This window comes from Squalius cephalus (assembly GCF_949319135.1).
Source record: "Squalius cephalus genome assembly, chromosome: 5".
NCBI lineage: Eukaryota > Metazoa > Chordata > Actinopteri > Cypriniformes > Leuciscidae > Squalius > Squalius cephalus.
The window spans coordinates 43557492-43579626 of record NC_137126.1 but is presented as its reverse complement, the minus strand read 5'-3'; the positions used below and the strand labels follow the sequence as shown (position 1 = coordinate 43579626).

The 22135-nt window shown below is 37.4% G+C and overlaps 1 protein-coding gene across 6 annotated transcripts in view; it reads right to left on the bottom strand.

The window, feature by feature from the left end:
• nos1 (nitric oxide synthase 1 (neuronal)) overlaps positions 1-18257 on the bottom strand; it is a gene marked incomplete at its 3' end in the record, with an annotated part of 61012 nt that extends 42755 nt beyond the window's left edge. For 3 of the 6 annotated variants that reach the window (XM_079870440.1, XM_079870441.1, XM_079870442.1), the window contains exons 1-3: positions 18166-18256; positions 10517-11250; positions 6176-6302 (exon numbers count right to left, since the gene is read on the bottom strand). In XM_079870440.1, the coding sequence (XP_079726566.1) occupies positions 6176-6302; positions 10517-11250; positions 18166-18183 (879 nt within the window). In that variant the 5' untranslated portion in view covers positions 18184-18256. Of the gene's footprint in view, positions 1-6175; positions 6303-10516; positions 11251-13691; positions 13880-18165 lie in introns of those variants that run through there. The other 3 variants (XM_079870443.1, XM_079870444.1, XM_079870445.1) reach the window with 2 other exon arrangements.
• Between the last annotated feature and the right edge of the window lie 3878 nt (positions 18258-22135).

Below are 22135 nucleotides of genomic sequence, written 5' to 3'. Positions count from 1 at the left end.
GCAACTTTGCTTGATAACAGGCACTGCAGGAGAAACTGCTTTGTCTACGTCTCATCCTTCTCGTAATACAGCTGTATTAACACAAGCTGCGCACAAAGCTTTCTTGTGTAAAAGAGTAACATGAGCTGATTTGACAAACTAATTTCACAAGCTTCTAATAAATAAAACATTGTGGAATGACTAATCAGATGTTTCTTTGGATGTCATGGAAATTGTCTGTATAAATAGGCCTACCTAATATTAGCTTTATATACGACTTTCCATCCATCCTTCCAATATTTCTTATCCATCTGTCCGTCTGTCCGTCTTCACTTTCATGGATATAGATTGTACTGTATGAATATAACTACAAAAGCCACTGACCAATTTTGGGAAGTATATTAAATGGCATCAATAAATGTAACATCTCCTACTAAAATACATGCTTATAAAACAGTCATGTCAAAATGATTTGAATCACCAATCATAAATATGCAAATATTGATTAATATTGCAATATTCATAAAAGAGGGCTGAAATAGCATCATTGATGTTTTATTGATGCTTAAATTGCATCAATAACGCAAAATCTCCTTACAAAAAACATGCAAAAATAAGTGTCAATTCTTTGCATCACCAATCCTAAATATGCAAATATTGATTAATATTGCAAATATTCATAAAAGAGGGCTGAAATGGCTTAATTGATTAATTAATATGCAAATATTGATTAATATACAGTATTCACATATTCATACAAGTATGAGAGTTGTACTAAAGGTTGTCTATATTATAGCATTTTCTAAATTAGTCATACATAAAAAAAAAAAAACATAAAATTAGTAATAAAAGACCAATTTCTATCATTTTTGCAAGCAACTTTGGAAAAAAAACATCTTTTAAATGCAAAAATGTAAAAGTAAAACTTAAAATTGTTTTAGGTGTTTTCTAACACTATTATCAATTTTTAACAATTTTCTTAAAACATGCATCTGCTAGAAAATACAGCCCCTGGCATGGTAAATAATAACAGAAGGTTGTTTTATGGGGGGTGTGAAGTGATATACACAATAGCTAAATATGCATTTAGTATCATAGCAATGAATAAATCACATTTATTTTAACTGGTAAAATGCTGTATTGACATAAGCATCCAGGAGAGGAACTATCAGTTTTAAAATTTAACTTATGAAGGCATGGAATAAACAAAAATGTAGATGATAAAATAATATTGCTCATTTTTCACGGAGAGCTTCAAAGGCGGCAACATCATTGTTTTATGATGTTAGCAGCTCATCTGTCCAACTGCTTCACACCACTTCCACTGGGAGAGCGAGCCTTATTAGTGCTTAAATTATGCAGGGCACTGCTGTTAGCCTTGGAAAACTCAGCACATTTCTAAAAAACCTCAACCACATCAGACAGACTGAAAGGTTATTATCATCTCAAACATTTCAAAATATCACACCTGTGTTGCTTTAGTGCGTTTGCTATAACCAAAGCAACGAAACATGCATTCTGTCTAGTGTCAGCAAGGTTAACTTTCCAGATTAGACACTTCTTACAAAAAAAATGGAACAAGCTGTTCCATTTACAGCTCGACATTGAAATGTAAAACAAGTTTAAAATTGTCTAAAGCAACCTAAAGAGAATGCTCACATATCTCAGCAGGAATATTCTTTATATCTAACAGTGTGTCAAGAATATTCTGGGCATGCTCGAGCAAATTCATTACCCACCATTGTGTGTCAGTGTGAATATGCTAAAAGTGCAAAATGTCAGCATTCACTTCGGTTATAACAGGTCAGGTTATTATCAGGTCAGAGTAGCCAAGGTCTCAAACTGTCAGAGTGAAGTGAAGATTGGAAGGTACAAGGGAATGTGTTATCGACCCTTAGCCTTTGCATATAATGCCATATCTGGCTAGCCATTTAAAGTCAATGTGACTGAATAACACACACACACTTAACCCTTATGCGCACTTCGTTTATGCCTGCTACAGACTGTGTGATTTCGGCAATCCTATAAGATCATTACAAATCACACTGCACGACATGGATCTAATAAACTTGGGTATGACATGCATCTAGACTGTACGATGATGACACCTATGGAATCGTAGGCTACGAAGCTAGTTAGTGTACAAGAATAAAACTTCAGTATGCGCTAGTGGTAAACAGAGCAAGATGAATCACACTTTGGAAATTGTGTTTTTTATGCGAGCTGAAAAAAAAAGAGGAGGTCATTCCTAGAGAAAAGAGAACGACCTGGCATGCCAATTTTGCAAATGGAGCTTGAGGTAATATCATTTTAATTTTTAGCGCCATGTTGCGTTGCGTTGATGATGCTAAAATTTCTGACACTGTAAGAAAATTATCACAGGCTATCTTTGGTCACAAGACCATTAGAACAGCCGTCTTCTAACCTCTCTCACTGTACCACAGAAATCGCCACGATTGGTCATCTTTCGTCTCAGAAAGTCGAAAATCGTTCAATGTGTATCAGGCAATTGGGTGTACACTCAGGATGTTAGGGGTCTCTCAGACCCAGTGAAACGTAATTTTGTAACATAAATGTTTTTTTTTTCTTACAAATGTAATATCACTCAATTTATTAATGTTTTAACTCTCATGTAATGTGTGTTATATGTGTGTATATGTGTGCGTGTTTGCATTTGTTCTCCATCGTGGATGTGTTGTGGTGTCACTCCCATTTCTTTCATTCATGATTTTTATTTTGGACAAATTATGTAACAGAGAACATCAACTTGTCATTTCACCCTTTCATTTCTTATGAGTGATCTTGTGGGTTTGGAGGGAGTTGGGGTTGTTGGTTTTTTGCTTTGTAACTGACTTTGACAAATTATGCAACAAAGCATTTTTTTGATTCGCCCATTGATTCCTGTGGGTGATTTTTGAGGGTGGGGAGTTGTAGTTGTGTGTTGTGTGTACGAGCGTTCCACAATGTGGATGTGTTATAGTGTTGCCACTTCATTATTTGTGTTCTGTGTTGTGGCTGATTAAGTGAAATTAGGGTACGCTTACACGACAACAATGTACTAAAAACGGAAAAGTTTTGAACGTTTTTCGCATACAGACGATAACAGTCAAAACGATCCCCATTTACACTGATCCTTGAAACTGACTAAAAAAGGCTACACATTATGCATGTCAGGCCAGTAGATGGTGATGTCACTTTGTAAAGAAACCCTACAGCTGTGTCGGCTTCCAAATAAGGATAAAACAGATGGATCCTTTGTGGCCTTGTCTGTTTAATTTAGAGAAATTGCCGAATTACACATTTAAACGCAAGTATTGGGTTTCAGATTACTCAAATATCTGATACAAATGTAAAAAAAAAAACTTCCATTCAAAAGTATACATTTGATAATTTCCCCATTCATTTTAATGTGGGGTCTGGGGAGTACAATGAACAATGATCAGTTAACAAAACATTAACAAACGTTGATTAATAAAAATGGAAGCTTTAGCGCAAATTCTGCCAGGAAGACTCAATTGTTACGTCACTTATTACTTTCTCATCTAACCAATCGTGTTCTAATACTCGTAGTATAAAAGTTCGGTACTTGCACATGTCTGAGTTTGCAGATGAGTCTGTTACCCTCGGATCGCGATCTATGGACGGGGCCTACGCCAAAGAACTTTATATTACAATACTTGCTTGCTGGGCTGTTAATAAATGTATGCTTTGTTACGTCATTTTGCCTCCTGAGTCTTTCTGGTAGAACTGTTAGTAAATGTTTGCTAATGCATTTACTAATGTTAAAGTCCCCATGCAATCAAAATGAAGTTCTTTTGGCTTTAAGTATGAATATGTAAGCCTTACCGTTATCTATAAGTTAGTGTGCTCCAAAACAATGGCAAAATTTGCATTTAGAAAATATAAGCATTCAAAACTTAGTCTCTCACTTCCGCAAATATTGATCAATGATTTGATTCTGCACTTTAGCTTCTCATCAGATTTTCTGTCCAATCAAAATCTCTCTAGAATCTTAAGCGTACCGCCCGGCCGCCCAGAGATCAGGAGGAAACTGTGGCTTTACCGAGATCAACGGCCGAGCTGTGATATAAACAAATCTATTGGCTATTGGCTATTTTTAAAAGGGAGAGGAGCTGTTTGATCCGTCCCGCCCTGTCGTCAATTACGTCAACTGATTGAATAATGCTGCGCGTTTCAAGGCACTTCAGTTGGCCCTTGGACCTTGTTGTAAATTGTTACCTAAGAAAAGTATGCTAAAAGTGGCTGGATGATACATTACATTACTTCTCAACGGTAGGACTTTTGACTTTTTGGCTGTTGGTTAGATTTTGTGAAGTTTCTCAAAATAAATACATTTTAGTACAAAAAATGAATATAAAGATGCAAATTATAGTTGACAATTAATTTAATGCGATCTGTTCTAAAAAAAAAAAAAAATCTGCAAAAATACCCCAGACCACCTTGGTTGTAATTGTCTGGTCTACTTCAAAACCTGTAGTGCAGAGGTGCCCAATCCTGTTCCTGGAGATCTACCTTCCTGCAAAGTTCAGCTCCACCAACCCTGATCGAACACAACTGAACCAGGTAATTAATATCTTCAGGAGCTCTTGATAATTACAGGCAGATGTGTTGGTTCAGGGTTGGATCTGAACTCTGCAAGTAGGTAGAGCTCCAGGAACATGATTAAGCACCCCTGCTGTACGCACACACACACACACAAAAGTATTTCCTCATCAGGAACACGAGATGCCACCTGTGCAGATCCATCACTTTAAAACTTCAGCTTCTTACAGTCCAAACCAGATGCAAAGAAACGCAGCAACAAGCGATAAAGGCCATTTCTTTGATGTAAATCTGATATCTTGTGTAAATCTTGACATTTAGTTGATCACACACATTGCATTACACAGCCCTACTATATTCAATATTATTCATTAGATGTTGTCTGATTGGCCGCAGCAGTTTTGCACTTCTCAACAGTCATTGCATCTTTTTGTCACAAATAGTGTCAAGCATCGTGCACAACAATCACATGCTAACTATGTCCCATGTTCTTGTCTTTCTATTTCTCTTGTACTCTCTCACTCCCCCCCCCCCTTCCTCGTCTTACTCACTGATGATTAATCATCCACCAGACACTGTAATACACAAAAGAGAGAAAGAGAGCAACTCCGTCTTGGACCACACAGCTGCATCCATTCATTCCTTTGCTTTCTTGGATCGCCTCATCCATCCGGTTTCTTTCAGAGGGATAATGCGTCACAAGAGGCCAGATGAGAGAGTCATGTGCTGATGTGAAATGTAAGCACTGCTACCCCCACAACCAGGGCTGTAGAAACACATGCTACACCAGCACTGCTGGCAGGTACAGAGAAGACCATGTGACAGACGCTAGACCAGAGACAGGCTTTCATATGGTTACTTGCAAGCAACCCTACTTGAAGTACTTGAAGCACTTCTGCAGTTAATTCAGCTTGAACTTCTTGACATGCTTCTTGACTGAATTTAAATCTTATTTTGAAGATAATTTCAGTCATGGGTGTGATTTGTATTTTTGGTTTTGGTAAACATTGTATTTTTTAAATATAAGGTTAAAGTTTGAAAATCTATAAGTTTGAATAAAAGTTATTGGCAGCAAAGGTGCATTAGTTCAGCAAGGAATCCCTCAAGAAACCCATATAGTTTTTTCTACAAGGTTCTTTTGAAAACATGCTTTAAGTTAAATTACAGATTCTTCAGAACACGTTATATATGTGTGTGTGTTACACTATACTTTCTAAATGGCTCTTGAGTTTCGATTTTCATATATGCATACCTATATGGTTAGTTGCATTTTATTAGCAGTAATAAGCATTGATTTTCACTGCTGTCCATGACCCAAGAAAATAGACCTATTGTGATCCATGAGATAAGAACCTCTACTTTAAATCCTCAAGTACATTTTTACAGTAAAGTACAGTTCATCTCAAGAATTTAGCAAATAAAACGATGTATGTGGAACTTATGTCCTGTATTTAAGAATAGGACATTGACTATCTGCCAGCTGTCAAGAAGATCAGGCCATATTTACAGTATAAGTACAGCTTCAATAATTCTGAACTTGCACCTTTAAAACAGAAAAACAAATACTGATAAATTACTGACTCACTCGCAGTCCTTCAAAGCCAAATGTGAAGCCATTTAGACTGTATTTTACCTTGTCACTCTCTGAGTAAGGGTTGTTAAGCACCATCGGCATGTTGTCCTTTCTCCAGAGGTCATCAAACACTCTGTCGTTATCCGACGCCAGCTGGGCGTTCTGTCCATTTCCCACACCAAGGTCTCTGAAAGTCACAAACAGTTCAGGTCACACCTCAAACATCAGCCAGAAGGAAACAAGTCTAGATGTATGTACAACTACTCAAAACACATTCGGTTATTTTATTTATTTATTTGTGTCTATTGTTAAGTGTATTACGCTTGTTAACCAACAGCATGCCTCAGATGCCATCCATAAAGCTTAACTTGAATTCCATTAAAACATTCATTTTTCAAGGCTACCAATGTGCACTTAATTGTTTAAATGAAATGGTAAATTGCCTCAATTCCATTCATACTCATGTTATTTCATAATCAGATTTAGCTAGTGTTCAATAAACCATGCTATCAGATGTATAATGCACATTTAAAAATGTAAACAAACACTTACAGAACATTTTTTCTAGCTGACTTTCCATTGCATGATGGGAATTATAGTAACACATTCACCACAAGAGAAGCATAATTGGTTTTGGATGAAATGTTGCCTTCTCACCAGTCAGATTGAAATTCCAAGCACAATTATAATTTGTTTAGTAATATAGAAAATGTGCTTTTTCAAATGATAAAACACTAAGGCCATATCTAATCATTGCTTTGTTTTTTTGAGCATCCAGACTTGCCTGACAACGGCAACAATGATTAAACCAATGGTGAGAGTTTGGGACGGGACTATTGTTTAACTAACCAATGGCAGAAGGGAGGAGAATGTTTGGGAAACCCATTTGGAAACAGTCATTATTTTTACACACTTCAACTTTTTTGCACCCTCAATGGGGACAGCTGCTATTCATGAATCACAAAGACTAAATCTAATCAGTTTTGTGTAATGAAGCATTTACAGAGTAGACGTTCATAGAGCTTCACATTTCTGACAGTAACTCTCATTCGGTTAAACAATATGACAACACTACATCACTAGAGTGAAACAAATAATTTAGGTATAATTCATTCGAACCAAGTGGTGTACTTTGAAAACTGGGGTGTGATCACAAAATGAAAATAATATTTATGCCTATATATATCCATTCTGTTATTAATGTTGCTGTAAGCTTCTCACACTGCCTGTTAGTACTTCCTGTTCACTTAAGCGTAATATGAACATTAAATGCAAGAGTAATTTCAAAGACTGAATGGAATAAATACACTGTACAGATTCACTCACTTTCGGCTCACCAAATAAACACAAAATGCACTTGTGAAAAAAAAAAAATGCATTAAAAAAAAACTTAACTTTCCCAAAAATTATAGTTTTTGAAGCATGAAGCATCAAATAAAATCTGGCTAGCTATTTGTAAACCATATTGCCATGTAATGAAAATAGAGGAAATAGATTGAGGTTCGTTGTCACACAGTCTCAATACATTTGATTTTAGACAATACACAATAATGTTGGCAATGTTTAGCAGATATTTTTTTGTAGCAAAGACTTGTAATACATATGCAGGTATGGCTTAAATTAAATAGTCAAATTAATTCTACGAGCAGGATGTCTTTTCGATTTGTGTTGACAACATTAAACCAATAATGCTTTGAGAGAACACGTTTCTTGAGTCAATAGCGCTAATGTAATTAGCTGTAGTGTTCTTATTACTCATGTTCAGTTGTTCCCAGAAACATCTTGTTCTAAAAGCTTCAAATGGTAGCGCATGGTTTGTAGGCTCATCTTTGCTTCTTAAATGCCACTTCAGAACTTTAATTCAAAATGAAGAATGCAAGCATAACCTATACTGCAGGTGTCACCAACCCTGCTCCTGGAGGGCTACTGTCCTGCAGACTTTAGGTCCAACCCTGTTCCAACACACCTGCCTGTAATTATCAAGCAACCCTGAACAGCTTGATTAGCTGGTCCAGGTGTGTTTGATTGGGGTTGGAGCTGAAATCTGCAGGACTGTAGCCCTCCAGGAGCAGGGTTGGTGACACCTGCTATACTGTATTTGCACATATATTGAAAAGTTTAGAGATTTCCATATATTTTGTACCCTAGTGAATGTGAGGTCGCCCAGTACGCCTCCTAGTGTGGGTGGAGGAGAAGGAGAAACTAATAAAGTTAATATTTGAGTTTGAGTAATATTTTAACGCATTTAATTATTGCAGGTTTACATAATATTCTGAGTTTGCCTTTCAATGTTTGTATTCATTTTGAGGAATACTGAATCTGTTTTTGAGCAAGTGAGATGAGTAAATGCATGCTCACATTAGTATAATCATGTTTACTCTGCACTTCCTCACGATTTCTCTTAACATGGGGACAGGAGACGTCACTCAATAAATGGGAAAACAAAGTAACTTGCGTCACTTATTTGAAAAAGTAACTAAGACATTTTGTTGTAAATATAAAAGTAATACATAACTTTACTGGTTACTTAAAGGGATACTCCACTTTTTTTGGAAATAGGCTCATTTTACAACTCCCCCAGAGTTAAACAGTTGAGTTTTACCGTTTTCGAATCCATTCAGCCGATCTCCGGGTCTGGGGGTCCCACTTTTAGCATAGCTTAGCATAATGAATTGAACCGGGCAAGACCATTAGCATCTCTCTCAAAAAAATGAACAAAGAGTTTCGATATTTTTCCTATTTAAAACTTGACTCTTCTCTAGGTTACATCGTGTACTAAGACCGACGGAAAATGAAAAGTTGCGATTTTCTAGGCTGATATGGCTAGAAATATAGATATATATAGATATAGTTTCTTGATTATTATGCAGGAATGAGAGTATAGTTCCTAGCCATATCAGCCTAGAAAATCGCAACTTTTCATTTTCCGTCGGTCTTAGTACACAATGTAACTACAGAAGAGTCAAGTTTTAAATAGGAAAAATATCGAAACTCTTTGTTAATTTTTTTGAGAGAGATGCTAATGGTCTTGTCCGGTTCAATTCATTATGCTAAGCTATGCTAAAAGTGGGACCCCCAGACCCGGAGATCGGCTGAATTGATTCAAAAACGGTAAAACTCAACTGTTTAACTCTGGGGGAGTTGTAAAATGAGCCTATTTCCAAAAAAAGTGGAGTATTCCTTTAAAAAGTAATCTGATTACGTAACACCTTCAGCCGTGACTTATTCAAGATACAGCACTAGCCTCGAGTACCTTATTGCTTTTATAAAATGGTTACTACACAATAAAAATATTAAAGCCAAAAAATATGTATCAATGCAACTTCCATTAAGTAAAATCGCTAAAAGCCTGTCTTCCACTGGGGAAAAAAACTTGTACAGATTCAGAAGTTACAATATTTCACCATTAGATGGCAGCAGTCTTTATGAGTGAGTCTGTCAGTAGAGAAGAAGACTTTTATATTGAAAGGACTGAACTTGTGAACACAGAGAAGCAAGACACAAATCGTTAGCCTCATAGCATAATTGCCTAAGAAATAATTCATTAAAAAATGACTTAGGCAATTATGCTATGAGGCTAACGAAATGACAAATGATTAGCATGTCTGGGCACGGAAAACCCCTTAACTGTTAAAAGGACAAGATATTGCTGCAGCCATTAAAACTGATTTTTTTTTACAAATATAGGACTGACCTGAAGGAAAATGCTACATCTACTGTAAATGCAAGTACACTCGCTTACTCGATCTTCCACAATACTCTACTGCTCTATAAGCTTCAATGAACAATATCAATGAGAACATGTTTACGCTGCTAAGAGTGGTTGCTAGGGGTTGTGGTCTGCGGTCATAGCCGTGTTTTATCGTGAATAAAACACAGCTATTGACCAATCAGAATCAAGGACTGGAACTTAATGTTTTATAAAATGCGTTACTCCCAACACTGATTGTAAGTGCACGCTGCAGTTGTGTCGTCAGTCGCATTAAAGCAGGGTGGATTCTGATTGGCTGTCAATGTTTTATCGTTCCAATGATTCCAATGATTTTAATTCTCTGTGCCGTTATCATTACAGTTGTGGTGTGAACTATTCTTTTATATTCAGAATGATTTTTAGCACGAAATCCTTATGGTTATCGTTATAGTTATAAATCTTGGTTTGAATGGGCCTTAACCAATATCGTTAACGTGAGATAAAAACACACTTGCTAAAGCAACCCTGCCGTTTTAACTTGGTTCTAGAAGTCTTTGAATTTTATCATAACTCATGCTTCGCAGTACCAGAGCGCTTCACATTGCAAGTGCAATGCTGTACACTAGGTGAGCTAACAAGCAAATTTACTAGTTTACAGATCATTCACTATGGTAAAAGAGGTCATAACATAATTTTGTGACATCACTCACCTCCCCACCTGCACCTCGACATCCTTCCTGTCTACGACTCTCTGACCTTCTCCATTTATCTCTTTTTTGCTGTTCTTGATGAGCTTCAGCACTGGCTCAATCTCCTTCAACAGGTCGTTGTTCTCCTCCACCCCATTGAGGAGGAGGGCTGAATGGCCTCCTTCTCTGATCAGAGTGTCCTGGGCCAGCAGGGGAATCAGGGGTTTGTTCTCCCACGGTTCTTTCCCGGGAGTGTAGGCAGAGGACAGGTTCTCTATCGCCCTGAGCTCTTTGGGCATGTTGGGCGTGAGGGGCGAGCATCGTTCGCACGGCCTGCTCTGAGGGGGGTTGACGGGCCTGGTGACGCGAACCGTTCTGGGTTTACCGTCGCCGCTCAGCGTGGTCTCCAGGTGAGTGGTGAAGCCCTCGGGTCCACGGAGGATCAGGATGGCGTGGCTTTCGGTTGACACGTTCTTCAGGGTCTCGAGCGCACGTTCGTAGCTCAGGTCCACCAAAGGCTTGTTGTTCACGGCCAGGACAATGTCACCGACCTGGACCAACCCACATTCCTCTGCCGCCCCGCCCCGAATGATGTCGGAGATGATGATGGGCGGCTTGCACACACGTTGTTTGACCAGAAAGCCCAGCCCACCGATCTTTCTTTTGAAGAGGCGCACTGAGATGATGTTGGGCTGCAGCTGACACACGCTGGGCTCAGATTCCTGCATTGTGTCTTCCTGTGCGTCAGCGCTGATCTGCAATTGAGTTGAATGTGACAAAGGAGAGCAACATGTCAAATGTGTCAGCCAAGGCAGGCGAAGACATGCGGAGATGCAAAACAATATAGGCCAGTAAAATTCACATTTTCATTGTACTGATGGCATCCTGTGACATTTAAGAAAATATTCAGACTCTCAATTAGGTCCAACTATGTCTGGATATAATAAGTATTGTAAGAACTGGTTTAAATGAATAGTTAAACAAAAATAATTTGTTCTAATCTTGTATTCTTTCATATTTCCATGGAACAAAAAGCAACAAAAAAAATTACATGAAAGTAATCCACCCCATACAACTCATGCTCTACAACAGGGGTGCCCAATCCTCCTCCTGCCGATCGGCTGTCCTGCACAGTTCATCTCCAACCCTAATCAAACACACCTGCCTTTAATTTTCAAGTGATCCTAAAGACCTTAATTGGTTGCTTCAGGTGTGCTTGATTAGGGTTGGAGATGAACTGTGCAGGACAGTCGATCGGCTGGAGATCGACTCTCTACATCAGGGATGGGCAACTTCAGTCCTGGAGGGCCACTGTCCTACAGAGTTTAGCTCCAACCCTGAAAAAATCACCTGCCTGTAATTTTCTAGTAATCCTGAGGACCTTGATTAGCTTGTTCAGGTGTGTTTGAGTAGGGTTGAAGCTAAACTCTGTAGGACAGTGGCCCTCCAGGACCGAAGTTGCCCATCCCTGCTCTACATGCTTTGATCGGTCCGATTTGTGAATGAATTTTGAATTTTGTCAATGAACTCTTGATCTGGTTCACAAATCAGACTGAATGATTCGATCACAAATCTATCTGACTCAGTGATCAGACCTTGAGTTTTCAGCTCACTGAAGAGGAACTTAAGCAAATAATGAACATTATTCAATTAAATTTCAGTCTAGTTCTCATACAAAACTATTGTACAGCTTCAGAACAATTTAAATATAGAGCATAAGTTGTGAAGATTCCTCCAAATTCAGTTTCTGTTCTACAGAAATATAATAGCATAATTTGGGTTTGGAACGACATGAGGGGGAGTAAATAATGACAGAATGTTATTTTTTGGAATGAACTATTGCTTTACTTTGAATGAAAGGCATTATTTCTAACAAAAAGCAATTCAGGTCAATTCGTCACAAATTTTTTTTTTTTTTTTTATAATTTCAATGATAGAGTGGTGACTCATTTCACAGTGTACAAGCTGTGAACTTCAATTCACTCTTTCCTTTCTGTTGACAAGCCAGTAGCATTTCCTTCATGAGCATCATGCTCAGTCTCAATTAAACGTTAAGAAACACTTATAATCTACAGTCCTCCTGCATCTGGCCTTTCTTGGCAGCATGAAACGCATATGGCCTCGTGAGAACAACTACTGACCAATTCTCTCAAAATGAGACATTACTAATTCAGATTTAGAGTCGTGGAAAGAGACATTACAATTGCAGAGAGTGCTTTGTAATAAAGAATAGGGAAAAACAACTAGCTAACTAACAACCTTCAATTGCAAAGCAGCTTCACAGCATGTTCTAATAACTTTTTGTTTATAATACACTTGATTTCAAGAACTATTTGTGGATGATAAAATAACAAAAAATGCATTTGTTATAGATTACAATGACATTTCCCACTGAGAAAATCATGCACTATAAATGTCGAAGATCTTAAAGGAACATATTACATTCCTCAATTAGAATAGACATATTGACATTTTGCTGGTATATGCTGCACTGTGAAAAATGTGCTTAATTTTGGTTACTTAACTGGTTTTATTCCAGACAACATTCTATTTAATATGACTGAATCAAGGTGACTACATTTGGTTTCATTAATGAAAGCAATTTAACTGTCAGAGCTCATGCTTTGCCAAAAATATTAATTCAAACAGTTAACATGTATTGGTGAATCTTGTGATAATATCCTAATAACAGCATCATTTACCAAGACACACATATTGTGGTGTGCAAATGACACACATGAAAATCAGTAAACAGTTATGTTTAAATAAATCTCATGCACAGATATTTCTTCTATAAAGCAGAAAAAAGGGTAAATAACTGCTACATAAAGTGCATGCTTCAAGCCTTTTCTTTATATCTTATATAAAGATAGAAACACACTGACAGTTCTCAAAAGCAGGCAGAACTTCACATACACAAAGACACTCAATCAATTACAGCCTATAGACCTTTTTTAAAACCAAATGATAATAAATGTGCGTTAACTATCTGCAGGAGTTATCGAAAGCACTGACCTGCAGCCATGCATGCATGTTCAACAGGACACACCAGTTGCATCATGAGCGACAGCAACTCCACATGCCCATTTCACAAAGCATCATCGTGTATACAGTATGCATTTCGCAAAACATGTCGAATTAATCATAAAATCTACTTTCGAGAGTAAAAAAATATAAATAAAGCAACGCAACTTACCTTTCCACTTTCAAAAGCTATAAAAATCGCCTCACACAGTGCGGTTATCACCTTTTCAATAGTCCGATGGAAGGTTCAGACTTTTCCTTCTTGATGTCCCACTCAGAAGACGCGTGGCATGTCTGCGCGAGCCGCCGTATAAACACGCAGCGCGAGAGAAGCTCTGCGCTCCTGCCGCTCCGGTGCGCGAGCATTTATTCCGCGCGCACTGCTGTCATTCTGTCATCCATCCCTCCCGAGGCTCTGCCTCCCTCAATGGGAGGGTTTTACAACCCCACTGCACTCACATATATGTGAAGGAATCATATTTGCACAGTAATATGTGTACATCTTCAGATTAACTGTTAAAACATTTATAATTAAAGCAGAAATCATCATTATTTGAAATATGGGAGACCGGAGAGGATTATAAATTAACGCCAAGTTTAACCAAAAAAAAATAGCTAAACGGGTGAAATCACCATTATATACATGACCAACACAGTATAAGCTGTGAGTATAGATAAAGTGGAGTACAAATAACTATACAGCATTTGCAGGATAAAAAAAACTATTTTGAGGCAAGACAGTAAAAGGTCAGGTCTGGTTTATAATTTGATTTATGATGAGACATTCTATTATGTTTTCAGATATGCACTATGCTTTTCTTTGTGTGCTAGCAATTTAACTTTGATTTTGAGCAACCAAATATGATTAACACAATAAATCAATGCACAAATGCATTTATGTATTTTATTGTTTAAACTCACCCTGGTCGTGGGGTAGGTTCACTGTAAAAAGAATATATATATTTATATATATGATCAATAAGTTAAGACAACATATGTTTTTACATTGCTGTAACTCATCAAAATACGTTGTTTTTTTTATAAGTTATACAAGATTCAACTAATTTTCAAGTCAGTTGAATGTAATTTAAGTTGAAATAACTTTAACATCCAAGTTGATTGTACTTAAAAATTTAAGGCTGCAACTTTTTTTTTTACAGTACTTGTTGACATGAATGTATACTGTTTAGTTCTAGATTTCTAAACTATTTGAAAAACGAATTGAAGTGGACAAAAATGCTACTTCAAAGTTTGAGACACTTAGCACAACAAATCCCAATTTACAGGTAAATCACTCCCCAAAAATCAGCCTTTTCAATGAGTTGAATAAGTAAAATCAATGTTTCAGTGTCAAAGATCAATTCTGAATTCATATGCAACATGAAGATCTGTTGATCAAAGTTTTATTTTTCATTTTTTTATTCAATAAAAAAAAAAAAAAAAAAAAAAAAAACAGCTATATGCCAAGCAAGAATGCCTTTATCTGTGGACTTTCAAAGATTAGTGTTAAAGGTTTCCTGCATTACATGGTCAAGCAGCAGAAGAGAAGAACACACCATGAACCACACACACACAAACTTTCTATAACAGGTTACGAACATACTGTAGTGTTAATTTCCACACTAAGCTAAAACTTTTCACCGCAGGATACTAAAAGCTCTAGAACAAATTATAGAAAATGAATAATAATTATGCACACTGCATTATGAAGTTTTATCTGCCAATTTTATATTTGAGTACAGCTTGTATATTTGAGTTTACAACTTTATTTTAGCAACGCCCACACAATGTACAAAAACATGTTTTCATTTAATAAGAGGTTGAACCTAGGTCATATTTAAAAAAAAAAAAATAAATAAAAAATCTTGGTGGTGAGATGCTTTTTCTACTAAATAAATCTCTCGATGCAGCATGACAAACTGAATCTAGTCTTCAGAACCAGTCATAATACATTTGAATGAAGGTTTCTGGTGTCAACGCCATGCATACATTGCAAGCTAGATGTTTTTTCATAAGCCCTAATATTGTTTTGCAGTGTGTCATTCTGACAGGATCTTCATTTATACAGGCAGCATAAACAGACGAATATGAATTTGCACTGCAGGAGGAGAGACACGCTTCAGACTGACCACAGACTCACATCAGAGATTCTGATTACTTTAATAAACAAGCCCATATTTATTACAAACTAAACTTCATTTAGAATAAATAAGATATGTGATGTGCATTGTTAATGCATGCAACGCAAAACAGAAAAAATAATAGTATAAAAATATTCTAAAATATTTTTTTAATCAAAATAAAAGCGTGAGACCACCGGATAATGTCTTACTCATCTACTAACATTTAAAATAACCCTTAAAAGCACCACTTCATGTTGACTAGCTATAAATGTAGTATATATTTTTTTTTAATCTGAAGGGATTCTGTTGTGCGTGGGCAAGTGCAGGGGAAATTTTCAATCTCTGATGTGAATAAATGCAAACACACACACACACACACGGCCTGTTGGCCTGGTCGAGTCAGTCACTTCCGACTTGAGTGCTGCCATCTGCCCTATAATGAAACCGTGCACTGTGGCTCATCACACACACACTCACACACACACATACACACTTTCTTCTTACACCCATCTAATTCACACACACAGAAAGCAGCAGCAAACAAACATTTACACATGCAACCTCTCAATGAAAGCTGCAGAAACTCAAGACATTTAGCTAAAATTACAAATGTTACTATTTTGGCATTTCTTTTTATAGCCATATTTTCAGTTTGCGAGGGATTGTGGGTAGAGTCACATTGCAACACATTGCCACTGCCAATTCTTGTCTGTGTAAAGGTGATATATACTGTAGTACACACACACACACACACATATACACATATACATATATATATACAGCTTGTATATATACAAGCTGTACTCAGATTTAAAATTGGCAGATAAAACTTCATAATGCAGTGAGCATAATTATTATTCATTTATACCCCTAAACCTAACTCTAGCCATAACATATTATTCATCTATCATTTCCCTCTGCTTTTAGGGATAAGGATAGTGTAGAAGCCCCTAAACCTTGTTGTAAGCCTAAACTTGACATTAACTATAAACTTATCCCTCAAATCTGATTGGTTGATTGAAATATATATTAGGATAGTCCAATGAAATACAATTTAGCCTGTTTTGCCTCAGATTTCACACAGGTAAACCTAAGTCAGGTAAACACACACACACACACACACTTGTGAATGTATGATTTTATGTGAATGTATGATTCTTTTTTACCTCTGGTTGCCATGGAAACTTTTTCATTGTTTGTTATGTTGTTCTTTCTCATACAGGGTCAGAATCTTTAACACAGCAAATTTTCAGTTAGCAGAACAAACATTTTTCTTGTTAACCATGTATTATTATTTTGATTCAGATTAATTTTTAGAGTATAATTTTCATTGATGGGTAACTCATAAATAAACTAAAGAATAATTGAAATAGTCTTTAAATATGCGAATGTTTCTAGTGAAAATGCTTTATTTTGTATTATTCTCTAATGGAAAATACATTCGTTCAATACAAATTATATTATCAGCATGACATTCATTTCAAAGAGCGTTTTGTAAAAAATCTGTCCTTTTGTTCAAAGAAGTTCACATGGCCCATTTCACCAATTTGAGTGCTATTTTAGTATCACTGAAATACTATTTTACTATTATAAATATTTAGCTTTCCTACCTGCCTGTCAACATAATGTATTTCCATTGCGCAGACATCACATGTCATCAGCAGCTGCCTTTTACAGTTCATCCTGAAACAAAGAGCTTATGTTCACGCCATGTTGTAGGCTAATTACCCTAATTAAGAGACGGCAACCCGTGAGGTTCCTCTCAGAGTTGTTCATGTCATTGGAATTGTGCGTTTCTTTGGCAACTCTATCAACGCCGAAATTAACTGAAGCAGTCAGGTGTTACAACCAGAGCTCTGTAAGTTTTTTTATGTTCAATATTATTGTAATGTTATGTGCTTTCATGTGTTTTGAAGGAGGCGTGGCTTGGAGACTCTCTGATGGGAGGGTGGGGTCTCATGCTCTCAAAGCTAGCTTGCTAATGCTAGCCTCTCCGAAATTGCCTAACTTAAATTTAAAGCTACAATATGTCATTTTTTCGCCGCCAGAGGTCGCATTTTCAAAACAATAACAAAGATGAAGCTTGATGACGCTATGAAGGAGAGTGTAACGATGGGAGATTTTTCAACATCCAGATATGTATAGAATTCACAAATCATATAAATTATATATCAGCTAATAAATGAGTTTTTGTATTAGTACATTTGATTACACTATGTTATGTCATCGTAATGAATTAATAGCCTATGTGACTATTTGTCAAATTATTTGGTGGGTTAATGCTGCACAGTTTAAAACAATCTTACTAAAAGTACATTTGAACAAACCCACAGTATTTGCAAGTAATGGCTAAATATTTTTGTTCACTGCCATAGACTTGGTCACTTGATAAAAAGCGTTCTCTTTCATCATCTCGTGTTCGAGATCCACCTATGGGAAGGGCATCCGTACCTGACCGTTACTGAAGTACAAACAAAGTGCAATATAACTGTAGTGTACAATAAATAACATATATTTGCTTACCTGTCTATTAAAACACATGCGAGAGCAGAGTCTCTGTGGACAGATCAAGTCCAAGTTTGTCGCTAACTCTTCCCATCCTGAAAATGCCACGGCGATATTGATCCTTGTTTTATTTCTCTGTTTTTCCCAAAGCCTGCTTGCCTAAGTTGATATATGTACTCGCCAATCTATAATCGTGAACCACGATGCAGTGGCGGCTGGTGAAAAATATCTTAGGTGGGGCTGTGCCATACTCAGTCAGTTTCAATAGTCTGGTAACCATAGGAGCCATCAGGTCTTGTTGTGGCTCTTCCTCAAGACATCCGTCAAGCATCCACTCTTCTCTCATTCAAAAACCTCTTAACATCTTCTCTGAATATTACTCTTCAGCTCACAGTCTGTAAATTCTACCTTATTATATATGTTGTTTTTTTGAATCCATCTTTGTTTGTATCTTTAATCTAACTTTGTAAGTGTCCTCTGTATATTACTTTCTGCCCTTGGTATGTGTATTGTGCTTTGATGTTGATTTTGTTCTATTCCTTAACCTTTATGTTCTATTCCTTATTCCTTTTAGAGTGTTGTACCCCACGAGGCTTTTAACATCCTCCTGCTCTTGCAAAATGTGTTAAATGTCTTGAGGTTTTCTCTTTTTATTTGAAAGTTCTATAAAAATAAAAAAAATCACTCTTAAACAGATTTTCAATGAGGAAGTGGAGGTGAGACTGCAGGAAACGGAGGAGGTGAGACAGGACGTGGAGGAGAGGGAGCGGACACGACAGGATGATGACCCAGTATAGAATCCTCATGAGCACAGGAATGTGAGATCTGTCAGTCTAGGAATGAAATAAATCGCCTACTAAAGAAAACAGACAGCTGAAGCAAGAACTTGATAAAGTTTTTTAAAGATGACAATGTTAAAGTAAAATATTACACTGCTCTTCCGAGTTATGCCATTTTTCAGGATTTGTTGTGCCACATCATGCCACTTCTGCCTCCAGGAAAAAAAAAAAAAACGGACACCTTTTCAGATGGTTCTTCTCACCTTTATGCGTCTCAGGTTGGATCTGCCAATTCAACACATTGCCCATCTATTCAGTGTGCACAGAGAAAATGTTAGTGCTGCCTTTAAGGAAACTGTGAGTGTTTTGTATTCCCGCTTGTCTCCACTGGCCAGAAAGAGAGAGTTTGCGAGTCAGTATGCCACACAAGTTTGTGGAGGCATTTGGAAATCGCATTGCTGCCATTGTGGACTGCTTGACGTTTTTATTGAACGACCCTCAAATTTTCAGGCAAGGGCACAGACATTTTCAAGTTACAAGCACAGTCACACTCTGAAATACCAAATAAGCATTACTCCACAAGGAGTCATTTTTTTCATCTCCAAAGGATGGGGTGGGCGCACCAGTGACAAACGAATTACTGAGAACTGTGGATTTCTGGACAAATTACTGCCAGGTGACTTGGTATTGGCGGATTGGAGGGTTTGACATAAAGAGAGTGTGGGATTGATGTGAGCTGAAGTAAAAGTTCCAGCATTTACAAAGGGACAACAGCAGCTGGAAGCGAAGGATGTAGAGGAAACAAGACGCATCGCTCACCCGAGGATACATGTGGAGAGAATCATTGGTGTAAGAAACAAATGCAAAATCCTGTCATCAACCATTCCTATCAGTATGGTTACCATACTGATAGGAATGGTTGATGACAGGATTTTGCGGGTTCTTCCATGTTTCATGATGTGAAAAAGTCAGTAATTATTTAGTGCCAATATTAAAAGGTTGAGGCATTCTTACACAAAAACAAACATATTGCACAAACTTTCCATTTGCATTTGAAACTCAAACTGTTTAGTAACTTTCTCAGACAGGTGCTTCATATCCCTCACTCTGGTAACTGTCCATGCTGGATCTGTACCCGTTGTTTTAAAAAGTAAGCACCGAAAGCAAAATAAGGCATTAGCATGACCGCATCCATAGCCAGGCCTTTCTAGTGTTCCAGAGCTCCGAGAGGATCCTCGCACGCACTGCTTCCCTTTATCACTAGCCTGCTGTCGTATAGAGGTGGGCACGCTTCTTGGGGCGCTAAAAGAATCGCCCATAGCTGACTAGATTTGAGCTCGCTGATTGGCTACAGTTTATGTGCCTCCCTGTGCCATTTCTCCAGTGCCCCAGAGCTGATGAGACGTGCACACAGGTAGTGTAGAAAAAGCAGACATTTTGAATTTCTATCATATTTTTCACATATATTGGGTGCATTTAATATTTCAAACAAACAAATATTGCCAATTTGTATACATAATTTATGTATGTACTTACTTATTTATTTATTTATTGCTTGTGGCTTAAACTGTGGTCTGGCTCATGGGGGGCCGCCGCCCTCTATTGGCCAGCCGCCCCTGCCATGATGACTGAACGACACAACAGCGGTGTGCGAGATATTGTATCATAGATATGCATGCATAGATCCACATTAGCGGTTAATATAGAGGACCATTGAAACGGCCGCTAATGAGGAATCTATGTAATGTTTCTAAGGTTTCTACAAGCGGAAACTGAGGATAGCCCGGATATTACGTCATTGATAGGCGACAATGACCAGGGACGAGCCTTTATTAAAAACTGGAATTTCTCTGGATTTACAAATGCTTGGGAACTTTTGGGACACAACTGCATGAAATATATCACACTGTGTAAGTGGTTTTTGAATATTTTATTACAAAAATCTTACATATTGTACCTTTATTAAAAGTAAAAACATTTTTTTATGGTTTTAGTTGTAGGTATACACTATAATAGTCTTTAAAAATAAAAACCATTAAACCTTGTGTGAGATAGTGTGAAATATTGTGAGAATAGATTTCACAAGAAATAGCATTTTTGTTTTGTTTTGTTTTTTCAGCCTGACCAAGGGTACTGCCTGAAGCCGAATTCTTGTAATATTTCACATGACAAATCTATGATAGCAGCCTTCTGACGTCGTAGATGGGGGTATTTTTGACAAAACTCGGTTAGATTTGTGACAGGTCAGCTGCATTTTAGGTAGATAACTGTATGTTCGAGATAAATGTGACAGATGTTGCCTGTAATCATAGTCTCAGTGGCATGTCAGGCATGAGAGCGACTGCAGTACGGCCCCTGGACCTCTGAAGTCAGAAGCGCTCCTCACTCACTCTGATCTCATAGTCTGAAGGGTATCAGTAGCCTACTAGCGGTATACAGTATTATACAAAACTGTTTATATTCCACTCTTGGATGTCTTTTGCTTATGCCAGTAACAGTAAAGGGGGGGGGGGGGATTGCTTTCACCTACTGAACCAATCATATTGATAGATTAAACGTCGACTGTAGACGTTAGGGAACGTCGACTGTAGACGAGACCCAGGGGACGTCGATGGTAGACGAGACCCAGGTAGGCTTACTAGGTAGGTAAGGGTGCGAAATAGAGAAAAATCTACCACCTTACTCACCTTTTTGTGCGCAAACCCCATTGTGTTCCGAAGATGAACGAAAGTCTTACGGGGTTGGAACAAAATGAGGGTGAGTTATTACTGACAGAATTTTTGGGTGAACTAACCCTTTAACCTCAGGTTGCTCCATAAAGTGACTGTCCCTGTTTTCAAGTCACTTTAAAGTGACCTGTCACCTTTTAAAGTTTGCAGTTAATGGCTAAGTTTAGGTTTATGGTTGAACACTAAGTGACAGTGCCCACAAGCAATTGATGACATTAAAGGTTGCTGATAGGGGAAAAGTCCATTTGATGTACAGCGGAATGCGGTCGTAAAGGCATCTACTGGTGACCTTAAGGCTAACTGACCCTTTTTAACCAGCCAAACCCTGACAATAAGGTTTCATGTAAATTCTCAACTATAGAGAAAAGCTTGAAAGACACCACAATCTTTTCTGTAACTAATGTATTCCAGTAAAATTATTCTTTGACTTCTGGTTTCTCTGCATATCTTGCCAAATAAATGTACTTAAATATACACTAC